Source organism: Antedon mediterranea, chromosome 5 (genome assembly GCF_964355755.1).
Source record: "Antedon mediterranea chromosome 5, ecAntMedi1.1, whole genome shotgun sequence".
Lineage (NCBI taxonomy): Eukaryota > Metazoa > Echinodermata > Crinoidea > Comatulida > Antedonidae > Antedon > Antedon mediterranea.
Window position 1 is genome coordinate 3,327,905 of NC_092674.1, and position 17,428 is coordinate 3,345,332.

Genomic DNA, 17,428 nt, shown 5'->3' on the forward strand with positions numbered 1-17,428 from the left:
TTGCATGGAATTTTAAGCATAAAAGTGAGTATAAGTCAGATGATCCTTCTTCCAGACTTTTCTCTGGATATATTAATACTTTTCTTAAATTAAAGCAAGAAGCTTCTGGATGGCCTGATTGGTGTGTAACGGATAAGCAGAAAGATAAGTACATTAAAGATTACAAAACAAATGAAAATATTAAACTCGATAAGGACTCTATTGCCTACAATGCTGGTCTACCGATCATTGGCAAAACTTATGCTAAATTCCTTCTAGGGAAAATTTGGACAGAGGGAAAATTTGACAAGAACTTTATTTACCTCTGAAACAAATGACATTTATGACAATGTTTCGGACCAAAAAGTTATTGTACATGATGTGAACTTTATCAATGACGATTTAGCAGAAATGAAATATATATAATATAAGACGAACACCAATTTGTAAAGGTAAACAAGAAAGTGAATGTTGTTATGGCGGCATTACTACTGCTACAGCAAAGCTAAAGCTCTATGACTTATTGGAAAAGTTTCAAGACCGTGTGCTGTTCTACGACACCGATTCTTGTGTATTTACATCTAAAGCTGGAGGATGGCGACCACCACTTTGTGATAATTATTGGGAATTAACCAATAAAATTAGCCCTAACGATAGAAATTATATCTCCTCTTTTGTTTCTGGGGGGGGGGGGGACCAAAACATTATGCTTACAGGTTAGACACGGGTAAAACGATCTGTAAGGTAAAGGGTTTTACCGTAAACTATCAAAATTCAAAATTAATCAATTTTAAAACAGTGAGTAAAATGGTATGTGGGTTGGTCCCCAAAAGTTAACCACATTTGATCCCAACAGAATAACGAGAAAAGCAAAAGAACGAACAATTGTAACGGAAGAAAGTAGTAAAGATTATCGTATCGTGTATAACAAACGAATAATAATCGATGATTTTAAAACAGCTCCATATGGTTATGCAATGTAAGTACCTGTACATTTCTTAACAAATTTCCTAAGTTTTTTTTGTGTAAACATTTTTGAACATAAAAAAAAAAATGTGTAAACTTTTTTGAACATTAAAAAAATTGTGTAAACATTTTTTGAACATAAAAAAAAATGTGTAAAGTTTTTGGAACATAAAAAAAATGTGTAAATAATTTGTAAAAAAAAAAAAAAATGTGTAAACAATTTAAAAAAAACAAAAAAAAATTGTAAAATTGTTCATCAAAATAAAAAAAAAATGTGTAAAAATTTGTGTTAGCAATTGAGCATTTTGTATGTAATACAATACGTTTTAAATGAGTTTACTGTATTAAATAAATAAAATAAAATGTATAAATGTTTATCAAAAAAAAAAAAAATTGTCAAACTATTTCTTAAAAAATTAAAAAAATGTATATATTTATATAGCTTTTAATATTTTTGTAATAGTGGTTTTTTTTTCCTTTTCTTTTTTTAACAAAAGGTATCATTCTACTGAATAGTCACTTACTAATTATTTATTTATTTTGATGTCTAATTTTAATTTTTTTTTTCACTACATGTATAACAATTGATTTTTTAGGTAAAAAGAGAAATAAATATTTATATATATATATAAAGGATTATTACAAATCTAATAATAAAATGGTTCAGCAATACGGTGCAGGGATGGTAAGTAAATCAAGTATTACATTACTGAATAATCACTAATATTAAAATAAAAAATATATGATGTTTAAATGTGTTACCAATAATTATATAGTTTGTATTTTTATTTATTTTTTTATTTATGTTTTATCTTTTCAGAAAAGAGTTCGAGATGAGGATGATAACGATGTTGAAGTTGATACAGAAGAAGATGTCGTTGATCTGAATACTGTTAATATTGAGAATTTGAAGTTATGTTTTCAGCTATTTCTAAAGTTTTACAATCTCACATGAATATCTTAGTAGGTGATAATTTAGTGTTTAACATTATACATATGCCTAAGCCTATCGGTGGTGGTCCGTCTTTTTATAATGGAATAGATTTAGCTCACCTAAACGTCAGATCATTAATAATAATCAAAGAGGATGATGAAAACATATGTTGTGCAAGGGCTTTGGTTGTCGGAATTTCGAGAATTGAAGATAAAGGTGCTAATACCCAAAGATGGGAACAACTTAGGAGCCGTCTTATCTCCAAGAGCATGAAGCCAGTCAACTAATGTTGAGAGCTGGTGTTAATCGTGGTCTTTCTGGTATTGAGGAATTTAAACGTTTTCAGAGGGTATTGTTTCATTACCAAATAGTTGTGATTTCCAAGGACAATCTCCACACAGTAATATTTAGCGGTGAGTACCGAGCAAAACAAATTTATTTATATCATCATGACAAACATTATGATGTCATTGTTTCAGTAGCAACTTTTTTGAAGGTTCGCCATTTTTGTAATCTTTGCTTTCAATGTTATACGGTCAAGTTCAATCACAAATGTAAGTTTACTTGTGAACTCTGTTGTTCCCATGACTGTATTCCTACTGTCGATACTGCTACTTCGGTTTATTGTGAAGACGGTAGACGTTCTTTTAAGAATCACAAATGCTTTGCTAATCATAAAATTGCTAGTCCAAAAGTATCTATTTGTGATAAGAAGAAACTTTGTATTGTGTGTGATCGCTTCATTCAAAAGGGTAATGATTGCACAAAACATTTTTGTAGGACATGTTCTATGTTAGTTGATAGTAGTAATTTGTATTACATGATGAAGATTAAGTTTCAGGATAAAAAAGGAGAAGAATTATAAAAATGATATTGAAAGAAAAAATGCGGCGGAGAAGTTCTTTTTCATCGATTTCGAGTGTACAAGAGACCGGTGAACACATTCCAAATCTCTGTGTTCTACAGAAATGCTGTGTAGACTGTATCACCGGTGATGTTGATTCCGAAGAATGTGATGTTTGTGGGGAAAAGACTAAAATATTTTACGGTGATGACGCATGCTTCCAGTTCTGTGAGCATGTATTCAAAAAATATCCTTACGCTCATAATAATATTACATGCCTTGCTCATAACTATCAAGCTTATGATAGTTACTTTGTAATGCGTTATTTGTATTCATGTGGTTTTGTTCCAGATGTCATAACTAATGGTGGTAAGATTCTTTCTACTAAAATTAAGGGTACTACTACTATTCGTTTCATTGACTCTGTCATTTTTATCGACGGCTTTAGCCAAACTACCTAAAACCTTTGGCATTTAAGAGTTAAAGAAGGGTTACTTTCCTCGTAAATTTAACACGGTTGGTAATGCAAACTGTTTTAGGTCCATATCCCGGTGCTTCGATGTATGATCCCGATAAGATGTCTGAATCGGCCCGGAATGATTTTCTTATTTGGTACGTGAAATTTTTGATTTAAAGAGTCAGCTAATTGATTATTGCGTTAGTGACGTGTACATTCTTAGGCGTTGTTGCTTATCATTTAGACACAGATTCAAACGAGTAACTGTTCTTGATAATGGTATAGATCAGGAAGGGGTCGATCCGTTTTCTATTGGTTTAATAACCAAAGCCTCAGCCTGTAATATTGTATTTTCTAGGAACTTTTTGAAGCCGAATACAATTGCTTCTTTTCCACTAGCAGATTACTTTATTATTCAATTGTCATCATATTCGCTATATGCCATGCAGCTGTACTTTTTTCTGTTCTTTTTTTATTTTTTATTCCAACTTTTATCTACTGGTTTTATATATATTTTGTATTTCTTTATTGTCTAATTAATTTATTTTCTTTATTTATATATTTTTTTTTTTTTCTTCTCTTATTTAAATATTTTGTAAAGGCAATCCCGTCACAAGATTGTAATCTTTTTGGGATTTGCCTTCGTCCATTTTCTTGTTTTATCACTTGCCATTTTGTTTTTGTTACTTTTGTCTTTTGGACGTGAATAAATGTTCCTTGAATTGAATTGAATTGACTTAACTACAGAGTTGCTAGTATGGAGTGGTTAAGTTATGAATCAAAACGACGTGTAATCTATATTCATCTTGCCCATAATGGTAATGAGAAATGCTTTGGTAGATAAATAGTTGATGGGGCTTCGTTTAAACCAAACTTAATATTTGAATTTATGGGATGTTTATATCATGGCTGTACTAAGTGCTATCGTCCACAAGACAAAAATCCTTTCACTGGTCTAAGCATGGCAGATTCATATCTACAAACACAGAGAAAATCTTCTTATCTGAAACAGACGTTTCCTATTATTGAAATTTGGGAGCATGAGTGGAACAACATTAAGAAGTCCTTAACCCCTACGGAATTAGCCGTCATATTTGATGTACCTGCCATTCATCATACATTTAACCCCCGAGAAGCTCTTTTTAGAGGAAGAACCAATGCCGCTAGATTGTTTTACCAAGTTAAAGATGATGAGCATATTAACTATGTATCTGGAACAAAACCACATGAATACAAATAACGCATTACAAAGTAACTATCATAAGCTTGATAGTTATGAGCAAGGCATGTAATATTATTATGAGCGTAAGGATATTTTCTGAATACATGCTCACAGAACTGGAAGCATGCGTCATCACCGTAAAATATTTTAGTCTTTTCCCCACAAACATCACATTCTTCGGAATCAACATCACCGGTGATACAGTCTACACAGCATTTCTGTAGAACACAGAGATTTGGAATGTGTTCACCGGTCTCTTGTACACTCGAAATCGATGAAAAAGAACTTCTCCGCCGCATTTGTTCTTTCAATATCATTTTTATAATTCTTTTCCTTTTTTATCCTGAAACTTAATCTTCATCATGTAATACAAATTACTACTATCAACTAACATAGAACATGTCCTACAAAAATGTTTTGTGCAATCATTACCCTTTTGAATGAAGCGATCACACACAATACAAAGTTTCTTCTTATCACAAATAGATACTTTTGGACTAGCAATTTTATGATTAGCAAAGCATTTGTGATTCTTAAAAGAACGTCTACCGTCTTCACAATAAACCGAAGTAGCAGTATCGACAGTAGGAATACAGTCATGGGAACAACAGAGTTCACAAGTAAACTTACATTTGTGATTGAACTTGACCGTATAACATTGAAAGCAAAGATTACAAAAATGGCGAACCTTCAAAAAAGTTGCTACTGAAACAATGACATCATAATGTTTGTCATGATGATATAAATAAATTTGTTTTGCTCGGTACTCACCGCTAAATATTACTGTGTGGAGATTGTCCTTGGAAATCACAACTATTTGGTAATCAAACAATACCCTCTGAAAACGTTTAAATTCCTCAATACCAGAAAGACCACGATTAACACCAGCTCTCAACATTAGTTGATTGGCTTCATGCTCTTGGAGATAAGACGGCTCCTAAGTTGTTCCCATCTTTGGGTATTAGCACCTTTATCTTCAATTCTCGAAATTCCGACAACCAAAGCCCTTGCACAACATATGTTTTCATCATCCTCTTTGATTATTATTAATGATCTGACGTTTAGGTGAGCTAAATCTATTCCATTATAAAAAGACGGACCACCACCGATAGGCTTAGGCATATGTATAATGTTAAACACTAAATTATCACCTACTAAGATATTCATGTGAGATTGTAAAACTTTAGAAATAGCTGAAAACATAACTTCAAATTCTCAATATTAACAGTATTCAGATCAACGACATCTTCTTCTGTATCAACTTCAACATCGTTATCATCCTCATCTCGAACTCTTTTCTGAAAAGATAAAACATAAATAAAAAAATAAATAAAAATACAAACTATATAATTATTGGTAACACATTTAAACATCATATATTTTTTATTTTAATATTAGTGATTATTCAGTAATGTAATACTTGATTTACTTACCATCCCTGCACCGTATTGCTGAACCATTTTATTATTAGATTTGTAATAATCCTTTATATATATATATAAATATCTATTTCTCTTTTTACCTAAAAAATCAATTGTTATACATGTAGTGAAAAAAAAAATTAAAATTAGACATCAAAATAAATAAATAATTAGTAAGTGACTATTCAGTAGAATGATACCTTTTGTTAAAAAAAGAAAAGGAAAAAAAAACCACTATTACAAAAATATTAAAAGCTATATAAATATATACATTTTTTTAATTTTTTAAGAAATAGTTTGACAATTTTTTTTTTTTTTGGATAAACATTTATACATTTTATTTTATTTATTTAATACAGTAAACTCATTTAAAACGTATTGTATTACATACAAAATGCTCAATTGCTAACACAAATTTTTACACATTTTTTTTTTATTTTGATGAACAATTTTACAATTTTTTTTTGTTTTTTTTTAAATTGTTTACACATTTTTTTTTTTTTTACAAATTATTTACACATTTTTTTTATGTTCCAAAAACTTTACACATTTTTTTTTTATGTTCAAAAAATGTTTACACAATTTTTTTAATGTTCAAAAAAGTTTACACATTTTTTTTTTATGTTCAAAAATGTTTACACAAAAAAACTTAGGAAATTTGTTAAGAAATGTACAGGTACTTACATTGCATAACCATATGGAGCTGTTTTAAAATCATCGATTATTATTCGTTTGTTATACACGATACGATAATCTTTACTACTTTCTTCCGTTACAATTGTTCGTTCTTTTGCTTTTCTCGTTATTCTGTTGGGATCAAATGTGGTTAACTTTTGGGGACCAACCCACATACCATTTTACTCACTGTTTTAAAATTGATTAATTTTGAATTTTGATAGTTTACGGTAAAACCCTTTACCTTACAGATCGTTTTACCCGTGTCTAACCTGTAAGCATAATGTTTTGGTCCCCCCCCCCCCAGAAACAAAAGAGGAGATATAATTTCTATCGTTAGGGCTAATTTTATTGGTTAATTCCCAATAATTATCACAAAGTGGTGGTCGCCATCCTCCAGCTTTAGATGTAAATACACAAGAATCGGTGTCGTAGAACAGCACACGGTCTTGAAACTTTTCCAATAAGTCGTAGAGCTTTAGCTTTGCTGTAGCAGTAGTAATGCCGCCATAACAACATTCACTTTCTTGTTTACCTTTACAAATTGGTGTTCGTCTTATATTATATATATTTCATTTCTGCTAAATCGTCATTGATAAAGTTCACATCATGTACAATAACTTTTTGATCCGAAACATTGTCATAAATGTCATTTGTTTCAGAGGTAAATAAAGTTCTTGTCAAATTTTCCCTCTGTCCAAATTTTCCCTAGAAGGAATTTAGCATAAGTTTTGCCAATGATCGGTAGACCAGCATTGTAGGCAATAGAGTCCTTATCGAGTTTAATATTTTCATTTGTTTTGTAATCTTTAATGTACTTATCTTTCTGCTTATCCGTTACACACCAATCAGGCCATCCAGAAGCTTCTTGCTTTAATTTAAGAAAAGTATTAATATATCCAGAGAAAAGTCTGGAAGAAGGATCATCTGACTTATACTCACTTTTATGCTTAAAATTCCATGCAACAGTAACATTCCTAATTACATAGCCAACTTCAACTTTCTCTGACTCCGTTGATACCCATGACCCCGTTGATACCCATGACCCCGTCAGGCATCTTTCATTTTCATCTTGGTTGCATGATTCCTGACACATATTATCAACACATGTTCGACATAAAGGAAACACAAGTTTTCCATTACTCCTATAAGGAAGAACAGGGTGAAGCAGCTTTTTTGGAGGACTAACTGTGCATTGAACCAGACCAAAATACTCCAATACGAATATCTGTAGACATATCTTTGAAAGCTAACTTTTCGTGATGTCCGATCGGATATGTTCCGTATTTGTTGTAGTACAGATAAAGACCAGTGAAGTCAACATAGTTAATCTGCTCATCATCTTTAACTTGGTAAAACAATCTACCGGCATTGGTTCTACCTCCAAAAAAAGCTTCTCGAGGATTAAGTGTAGGATGAATAGCAGGTACATCAAATATGACTGCTAATTCCGTAGGGGTTAAGGACTTCTTAATGTTGTTCCACTTATGCTCCTAAATTTTAATATACTAGTACTGAGGGAACGTCTGTTTCAGATAAGAAGATTTTCTCTGTGTTTGTAGATATGAATCTGCCTTGCTTAGACCAGTGAAAGGATTTTTGGACGATAGCACTTACTACAGCCATGGTATAAACATCCAATAAATTCAAATATGAAGTTTGGTTCAAACGAAGCCCCATTAACTTTATATCTACCAAAGCATTTTTCATTACCATTACGGACATGATGAATATGGATTCTACGTTGTTTTGATTCATAACTTAACCACTGCATACTAGCAAAAGAATGAGCCTCTGTAGTTAAGTAATCTGCTAGTGGAAAAGAAGCAATTGTATTCGGCTTCAAAAATTTCTTAGAAAATACAAAATTACAGGCTGGGGCTTTGGTTATTAAACCGTTTCGACCCCTTTCTTATCTATACCATTATCAAGAACAGTTAATAATCATTTGAATATGTGTCTAAATGATAAGCAACAACGCCTAAAAATGTCCAAGTCACTAACACAATAATCAATTAGCTGACTCTTTAAATCAAGCATTTCACCTCGCCTCTGCTCATACCAAATAAGAAAATCATTCCGGGTCGATTTAGACATCTTGTCGGGGTCATACATCAAAGTACCGGGATATGGACCTACATAGTTTGCATTACCAACCGTGTTAAATTTATGAGGAAAGTAACCCTTCTTTAACTCTTTAATGCCAGAGGTTTTGTTTTGTTTTAGGTAGTTTGGCTAAAGCCATCGGTAAAAATGACAGAGTCAATGAAACAAATAGTAGTACCCTTAATTTTAGTAGAAATAATCTTACCACCATTTAGTTATGACATCTGGAACAAAACCACATGAATACGCATTACAAAGTAACTATCATAAGCTTGAATATTATGAGCAAGGCATGTAATATTATTATGACCTTAAGGATATTTTTTGAATACATATTCACAGAACTGGAAGTATGCGTCATCACGGTAAAATATTTAGTCTTTTCCCCACAAACATCACACAAAAAAAGGTCCATTACATACATCCCTGTCTGAATTATAATCCGCTTTTTGTTTCAACAAGGGGGGTTCGGACCAGACTGTATACTTTTGACCAATCAAATCACGCAAATGCTAGCAAACAATCGCTCCTTAATTATAACTCCCTCTTTTATATTATCCTATATTGTCACAAAAAAAAAGCAATCGTTGTGAGTATTATCAGTATTTGTAAAACACCTGTGATACACTCTATACAAAGCCTCCACTTTGTTAAAACTATACATTCGATTGTTAATTAATTAAAATTAGATTTCTATTGTTATGACCACCATCATTCTACGAAAACACCTGTATCATCCAATTAATACCCATTTGTTTTCCTAACTTTAATCAAATAGATTTCTTATTGTTTCCCTGTACTTATCCTTCTCCTATAGATACCCCTTTGTTAGCCTAGGACTTTAAGTAGCAAACCCTTTGTTTTCCTATAATTCTTATACTCAATAGATTTCCTTTGTTAGCCTCTTATGCTCCTAAATTTTAATATACTAGTACTGAGGGAACGTCTGTTTCAGATAAGAAGATTTTCTCTGTGTTTGTAGATATGAATCTGCCTTGCTTAGACCAGTGAAAGGATTTTTGGACGATAGCACTTACTACAGCCATGGTATAAACATCCAATAAATTCAAATATGAAGTTTGGTTCAAACGAAGCCCCATTAACTTTATATCTACCAAAGCATTTTTCATTACCATTACGGACATGATGAATATGGATTCTACGTTGTTTTGATTCATAACTTAACCACTGCATACTAGCAAAAGAATGAGCCTCTGTAGTTAAGTAATCTGCTAGTGGAAAAGAAGCAATTGTATTCGGCTTCAAAAATTTCTTAGAAAATACAAAATTACAGGCTGGGGCTTTGGTTATTAAACCGTTTCGACCCCTTTCTTATCTATACCATTATCAAGAACAGTTAATAATCATTTGAATATGTGTCTAAATGATAAGCAACAACGCCTAAAAATGTCCAAGTCACTAACACAATAATCAATTAGCTGACTCTTTAAATCAAGCATTTCACCTCGCCTCTGCTCATACCAAATAAGAAAATCATTCCGGGTCGATTTAGACATCTTGTCGGGGTCATACATCAAAGTACCGGGATATGGACCTACATAGTTTGCATTACCAACCGTGTTAAATTTATGAGGAAAGTAACCCTTCTTTAACTCTTTAATGCCAGAGGTTTTGTTTTGTTTTAGGTAGTTTGGCTAAAGCCATCGGTAAAAATGACAGAGTCAATGAAACAAATAGTAGTACCCTTAATTTTAGTAGAAATAATCTTACCACCATTTAGTTATGACATCTGGAACAAAACCACATGAATACGCATTACAAAGTAACTATCATAAGCTTGAATATTATGAGCAAGGCATGTAATATTATTATGACCTTAAGGATATTTTTTGAATACATATTCACAGAACTGGAAGTATGCGTCATCACGGTAAAATATTTAGTCTTTTCCCCACAAACATCACACAAAAAAAGGTCCATTACATACATCCCTGTCTGAATTATAATCCGCTTTTTGTTTCAACAAGGGGGGTTCGGACCAGACTGTATACTTTTGACCAATCAAATCACGCAAATGCTAGCAAACAATCGCTCCTTAATTATAACTCCCTCTTTTATATTATCCTATATTGTCACAAAAAAAAAGCAATCGTTGTGAGTATTATCAGTATTTGTAAAACACCTGTGATACACTCTATACAAAGCCTCCACTTTGTTAAAACTATACATTCGATTGTTAATTAATTAAAATTAGATTTCTATTGTTATGACCACCATCATTCTACGAAAACACCTGTATCATCCAATTAATACCCATTTGTTTTCCTAACTTTAATCAAATAGATTTCTTATTGTTTCCCTGTACTTATCCTTCTCCTATAGATACCCCTTTGTTAGCCTAGGACTTTAAGTAGCAAACCCTTTGTTTTCCTATAATTCTTATACTCAATAGATTTCCTTTGTTAGCCTAGGCTTGTTACAAGCAAACATTGCTCCTTAATTATAACCCTCTCTTTTATATTATTATCAAATCCTATTGTCAAAAAACAAAGCACTCGTTGTAAGTATTGTCAGTAATTGTAAAACACCTGTGATACACTCTATACAAAGCATCTGCCTTGTTCAAACTATACATTCTATTGTTAATTAATTAAAATTACATTTCTATTGTCATGACCACCCTCATTATACGAAAACACCTGTATCATCCAATTAATACCCATTTGTTTTCCTAACTTGAATCAAGTAGATTTCTTATTGTTTCCCTGTATAGTTAACAATCACACCCTCTATTGTTACCATTTCACACCTTCTATTGTTCTCTTAGCGTCTCTTCTTTGTTAACAATCACCCCTATTGTTTTCTTAAGACCTTAATTAGCAACCCTTTGTTTTCCTTTCATACAATAGATTTCCTTTGTTAGCCCCAAAGGTTTCCAATACTTACAAAACGCAGTACCGGAATATAAAGCGTGGTTCCCACTAGCGACGCAACACAAGGACGTAACGCAACGCAATTGAATTGACCAATCACAAGCGATGGCTTATTCGCTTGTGATTGCTAACTGTCTATAACTTGGCTGGTCATTGGTTAAAACGCTTGCGTTGCGTTTACGTCCTTGCGTTGCGTTCAAGCTTTATCAGTATTGCTATAATATTTAACAATTTTCATGAAAAACCAACACACAAATATCTATAATTATTCTCCGAGTCGTCGTGAACAAATTTTTTTGTTTTTTTTTGTTTTCTGAAATGTAATACTAAAATAAAGGCTACAATATTCAGTACATTTCCGATGTCACTTTTTTACACAGATTTTTATTAGTTCTAGTTAATCTTATTTATTGGCTAATTAGTGAATATTGTTATACATTGTTAATTAGCTACACGAGTTATTGAACCCAATATATAAACAATATCTACACTCCGTAACATGTGAAGTATACGTCTAAATGTAAAACCCGCCGTTGCCTTTAATTGGTAAAACAAAAAACGTTAAACCTGTTAAACAATGATTATAAGGCGCAAACCAAATTATGATTAGTGTAAATATCAGTTTAATCAGAGAGTTGTTAACATGTAGCCCCGTCAGACTTATTTATCGTACCCGAGTAAGTTTGTGACCCGCCCACCAAAGTTAGCGAATCCAACTCACCACAGTTTGAGAGAGTAAAACTATCAGGCAAACGGTTTGTGCGCTGTGGTATTACCACAATAAACACTCTGTATGAAGAGAAGAATTTTGAATTGAATTGAAGTTAGGAAGAAATAAATGCAATTATGTTGGACGAATCCCACACACCAATATATATTTATACGTTCTGATCTTAGGTTATGTTTAACACATAACACATCATTTCTCATTTGTAATGAACTTAATAAGATTATATAATCAATAAGCTTAATTCTAATATAATAATTATGCCTAACGGTTAAATATATACTTATACAAATATATATTAAACAAAAGTTTTAATGAATAATAATAATCCAGTTCGCCTTTTTTTCATTAATTTTTTTTTATATATTTGTAATTTTTATATTTATTTTGTATGTTCGCCGTTTGGAAAATGAATTCCATTCCTGACTGGAAGAAGTGTGGAAAGAAAAACAATTACCATAAGATGGCAACCTTTTTGGCGGATCTGGAATTTCATCTTCTTCACGACTTGACTCGTGAAAAAAAAAAACAATTACCATCATTTACTGAGCACAGTAAATAAACTCCAAATAATTCCAATAATTTGTATTATTTAATTATTTTTATTTAACTATTTATCACATTTCTACTTGGTACACAAAACATTTCCCTTAAATATTAATTTTGACAATACAGACGACTTATAATGTCTCATTTACAGAACATTTTGCCGTGCTCACGTGCTTTTTCAAACGTTATTATCTTTAATCCGGGCGGTGTCATCAACTACTGAATGTTAAATCAGTATAAAATAGGGTATATGATATTAAATTAAATCTATTAAATAATGGTTTTACTATTTTTACAATTGTTTACAACAAATTACACATTTTCAAATTTGTGTTAGAACGCACCTTTAAGACAAGAAATGACCTGGTTTAATGCTTTTAGTTTAATATATATATGCATTATTTTTACAAAACGTCAAAAATTGCAAGTCTAGTGTCTTTAAATATATTTAAAGATCAGGTGACCAGGAACTACACGATGGGAACGCTTTTGGCGGATCTGGAATTTCGTCTTCATCACCGACTTGAACAACCATTGCCATTCCCAACTAAAGAAATGAAAAAAAAACAATATAACTTGTTTAAATCCTTTGTTAAAGCTCTGTCTACACAATAAACCTTCATGGACAAAAACAAAAATGTGATTTGCCCATATATGGACATGACGATGTCATACAACAACTTTTGTGTATATCAGTATTTGGGCACATCACACTTTTTTTTGTCAAACTAGTTTGATAGTGTAGACAGAGCTTAACGCAACCATTTTTTGATGATGTCATAACTTACCGTTGCATGATATTCCACGTGACAATGAAAGAACCAATAACCGGGGTTTTCAGCCTTCCATCTTATGATGACGTAACCAAAGTCTGGAACATTGACCGTATCCTTGACAACAGCAGACACCAATGGAATTCGTGGTAAACCCTCTGAAAAATATGATTTTGCATATATATATTGTATATTTGTATTTATTATTTTGTTGAATCAGTATTTGGGTATAAAATATAAATCCGGTTGGTTCAAAATGTTACCCGTTTTATCTTGATCAATTAAATCAGTTGGAGAAACATGTTCAGTGGATCTGTCCTGTGCTAAAACTCGAAATGACTGTCCATGGAGATGCATAGGATGACTATAAACGGAGATTTCGTTTATCACAATAAACTCTATAACCTATAAACAACAAACCACAAATAAAATAAAAAAAATCGTTCAATCAATAACATATTGCTAGCATTTGTGCCGAAAATTAATTAATCTGCGTCTGGTGTGAACCGGCCTTATTTAAGATTGTTTTCCATTAGGCGAATATTCGCGTGAATCTAAGTTGCACAAATTTCCTGAAGTAGAGTTAAATATCAATGCACATTGGTGAAACACGAAAACAAATCTCCTAGTGGAAAAGCAGCTTTATAATTCGAAAATATTACCTGGCCTAGTTTCGCTTTAGCCACGATAGGACATTTGCAGGCTATATCGAAATCTGTACTGACATTTAAAGGCTTACAGTACTGTGCATCGATATGCATAGCGATATTCCATGGAGTCATTTCACACGCGCTGACGTCATCATCTTGTTGTAATGACACAAACGGTGTATGAGGAAATTCAAATTTTACTTTGTTCATGCGATAAACTGAAGAGTATGTTTGGTTGACTTCTGGATTCGTCGATGTATAGAATTTGAGTTGGTAGTCTATTACCACATAGTATCTTAAATCAACCTTATGTAAAGCAGGATCCACGGATTCTGAAATATAAACACACACACACGGCTATATCATCAAAAGTCACAAGTGCACATAAAAGCAGTAAAATTTGGAGTTCACAATACATCTGGGTATTTCTTATTTAACCACCGCTACGCACCATTATTAAAAAAACCCATAATTACTCGTATATTCTTACGTAAAGCGTGCGTGTCTTTGAGTGTGACGTCACCATTACTAGTAGCAGCGTCAAACCCTTCTGTTGTAAATACAATGTGCGATGGCGGTTCCACTGAACAATTCAACTTTACTGCAGGTGTGTTTTTGTATTGTAATACAGCACTACCGCTCGCCGAACACAAGTCGTAATTTGATGATATTATGTATATACAATAGGACGAGGGTATTGCTGACGCCTCAAGAACAAAGTCAAGTCTGAAATATGATATAATAAATAAGTTTAAGATTTTCCATTAAATTGGTCTAAATACACGATAGTTTGATTCACACTACGCATAGCATCGATGCGACGACGAGAGTACGCGCGTACTTTGAACACGCGACGGTTTGGGTGATCCCTCGCTTACTGGCCGCCTTCGTGTTTGCGTCATTTGCGTTTGGGAATCAAGCAGAAGCGGATCCAGGCGTTTTATTCTGACCAAGTGTAAACGAAGCCTTTACTTACCTTTCCCCAGGTGTGAAACTCAAAGCATCCACAACTCGAATCGGTTTCACCTCAAAGCCATCAGTGGCAATGATCGTTATCGGATGTGATTCAATTACCAGTCTCATATTACATTCACCCAACGCAGTATTCACTATTCGCATCCGATATCGGAAACCTTGTTCTACTTCAAACACAGAAACCGGAACGTCTATATCTATGTCATAATTGTGACTTCTGCCATTGATCAATAAGCTAAGGCTGTGTTCAGAAGGGACACCATTGGCAATCGACACCATGGAGATTGTTATAGACGGAATTGATAACCAATCGTTAAATAACATGTAATGTTGTGGAAGGTCAAAGTCATATTCTTTACTGTTGAACTCTTTTTGTCTCGGTTCCCTGACAATCAATGCTCCGTACAACCCGTCACCTCTCTGAACACCAACGTGAGAGTGCCACCAATGGGTACCTGGTGGGTCTGCAACAAACTCGTACACGAAAGAGGTTGAACTTGGTATGGGGCATTGAGTAATCATCGGAACGCCATCTGCCCACACGGTGTTAAATTGATGTATACCATGCCAATGAATTGTCAACGAACCTCCATCTTGAAGTTCGTTGTTTACTTTCACACGAATGGTATCACCATGACAGATCTGGAAATACAACAAACCGAACTAGAGACACTGTGCTTAATATAGAACATAAACACAGTTAGATTAGTGTGGTAACAAAACTACCTTATTTAAAGGGGAATTTGGGAGCCGTCAAAACAATAGGCCTATATATTATCTTATGGCTCACGTGACTACAATGTTGGTATCATTCACACAAAAAAGAGTCCTATGTTTTAAAATAAACTTTTCAATGACTTTTAGGAACGTCGTCAAACTAATACTTCAATTGCCATTAAGCTTAAGCTCTGTCAGCACACAAAAATCCGATGTGCCAATATATGGATATCCTATCACTACCATGGGCACATCACACTTTGATAGTGTAGACAGAGCTTTAGTCTACACAAGCAAACTCGCAGTTACAAACTAAAGTGATCAACTTTCCTATAGTAATTACTCTGTTTCTAGCGGGCTTTTTGAAGTATGCACCAGTCATGGAAAAAGAAAACCAAAATGATCCCCTTTCTGAACTGTGAAGGGCGGTTACAGAATGAACTGCAACGAAACAGAACCCAACTGACTGGGTAAATATAAATACTGTGTTAACTTTAAAATACGTTTCTGAAATTATTATTTATTTAAATTAAGATTTAGACGCTAAGCGATGTGGTAGCTTCTGCGACAAAGATGAAATTTGTACCTGAATACTTGGACCAGGTGACATTTCATTAACCGTTAAAATTGGTCTACGTGAACCGTCTACCGAATAACAGCGATATGCACTACAGTCTTGTCGGACATCTGGACAGTCCGTACAAGCAGCTGCTAACGTATACCACCACGTTACCGTGAACTCAAATTCGCACAATCTCGGTTTAGCGGGAAACTCACACTCACGAAAACAATCGCTTGAATTATTGACCATCAGGATATCTTGTTTAGGAGTACATTGTAAAGAAGAGCAAAGTATAGCTAAAAAGGAAAACAGTACAATAATCAATCGAGTAGTAACACTAAAAATAATGCTAACCAATTACAAATGTACGACCTATACGTTTATAGGTCCATGCTTTTTTAATTTATCAAATAAAAACTTGTTTTCTAATAATTTAATTTATTGCGACAAAATGAACGTATCTTCGTCACCTTACCCGTGTTTCAAATTATGAAATAACTTTTCTTACCAGAATTAATGATTATCAAGATTACTAAAGTAGGTAGGTGTTGATTAAAATCCATCTTCTCCACTTTCAGGCAGCTACGATTAAATTCAATTTTTTTAATTTAAAAAATGTATAATAGTAGGATATACACTTGACATTGGCGAACCTGTTAACTATACTGGTGGTATTACCGGACATTTTGATAGTTTAAGTAGACTTCTTGCATAAATTAATTCCAATCTACATATCATTATATGTTATACGGGTATCTTAACAAGCGATCATTTCATTTCATTTCAAAGTAAGTGTTTGTATAAAGACAAAACGTTCAAATAGCTTAAGGATAGTTAAGGGTCTTTCATACCTGCTCCGGTCCGGCTAAGGTTCAGATTCGCGTCACATGCGGCGCGTACAGTTAAGGGGCCTTTCACACCTGCTACGATCAGGCTAAGGATCGCGTCACATGCGGCGCGTACAGTTAAGGGCTTTT

General features: G+C 33.2%; 2 protein-coding genes across 2 annotated transcripts in view; one reads left to right on the top strand and one right to left on the bottom strand.

The window, feature by feature from the left end:
• LOC140049249 (MLX-interacting protein-like) overlaps positions 1–17,428 on the top strand; it is a 149,878-nt gene that overhangs the window by 112,844 nt on the left and 19,606 nt on the right. The window lies entirely within an intron of this gene.
• On the bottom strand, positions 11,820–17,039 carry LOC140048769 (uncharacterized). Its single transcript, XM_072093551.1, has 8 exons — positions 16,960–17,039; positions 16,476–16,747; positions 15,174–15,814; positions 14,688–14,923; positions 14,210–14,529; positions 13,811–13,952; positions 13,563–13,705; positions 11,820–13,321 (listed from the first exon to the last, which is right to left on the bottom strand). The coding sequence occupies exons 1-8, from the start codon at positions 17,012–17,014 to the stop codon at positions 13,223–13,225; spliced, it is 1,908 nt and encodes a 635-aa protein (XP_071949652.1). The 5' UTR covers positions 17,015–17,039; the 3' UTR covers positions 11,820–13,222.

Bases quoted from the DNA above. Each gene is read 5' to 3' on its own strand.
- LOC140048769 (XM_072093551.1), bottom strand. From the start codon at position 17,014: ATGGATTTTAATCAACACCTACCTACTTTAGTAATCTTGATAATCATT. The intron at 16,748-16,959 runs GTAAGAAAAGTT...TTTCCTTTTTAG, and splicing joins CTTGATAATCATTAATTCTG to CTATACTTTGCTCTTCTTTA. The intron at 13,953-14,209 runs GTAATATTTTCG...TGTTGTTTATAG, and splicing joins CTAAAGCGAAACTAGGCCAG to GTTATAGAGTTTATTGTGAT.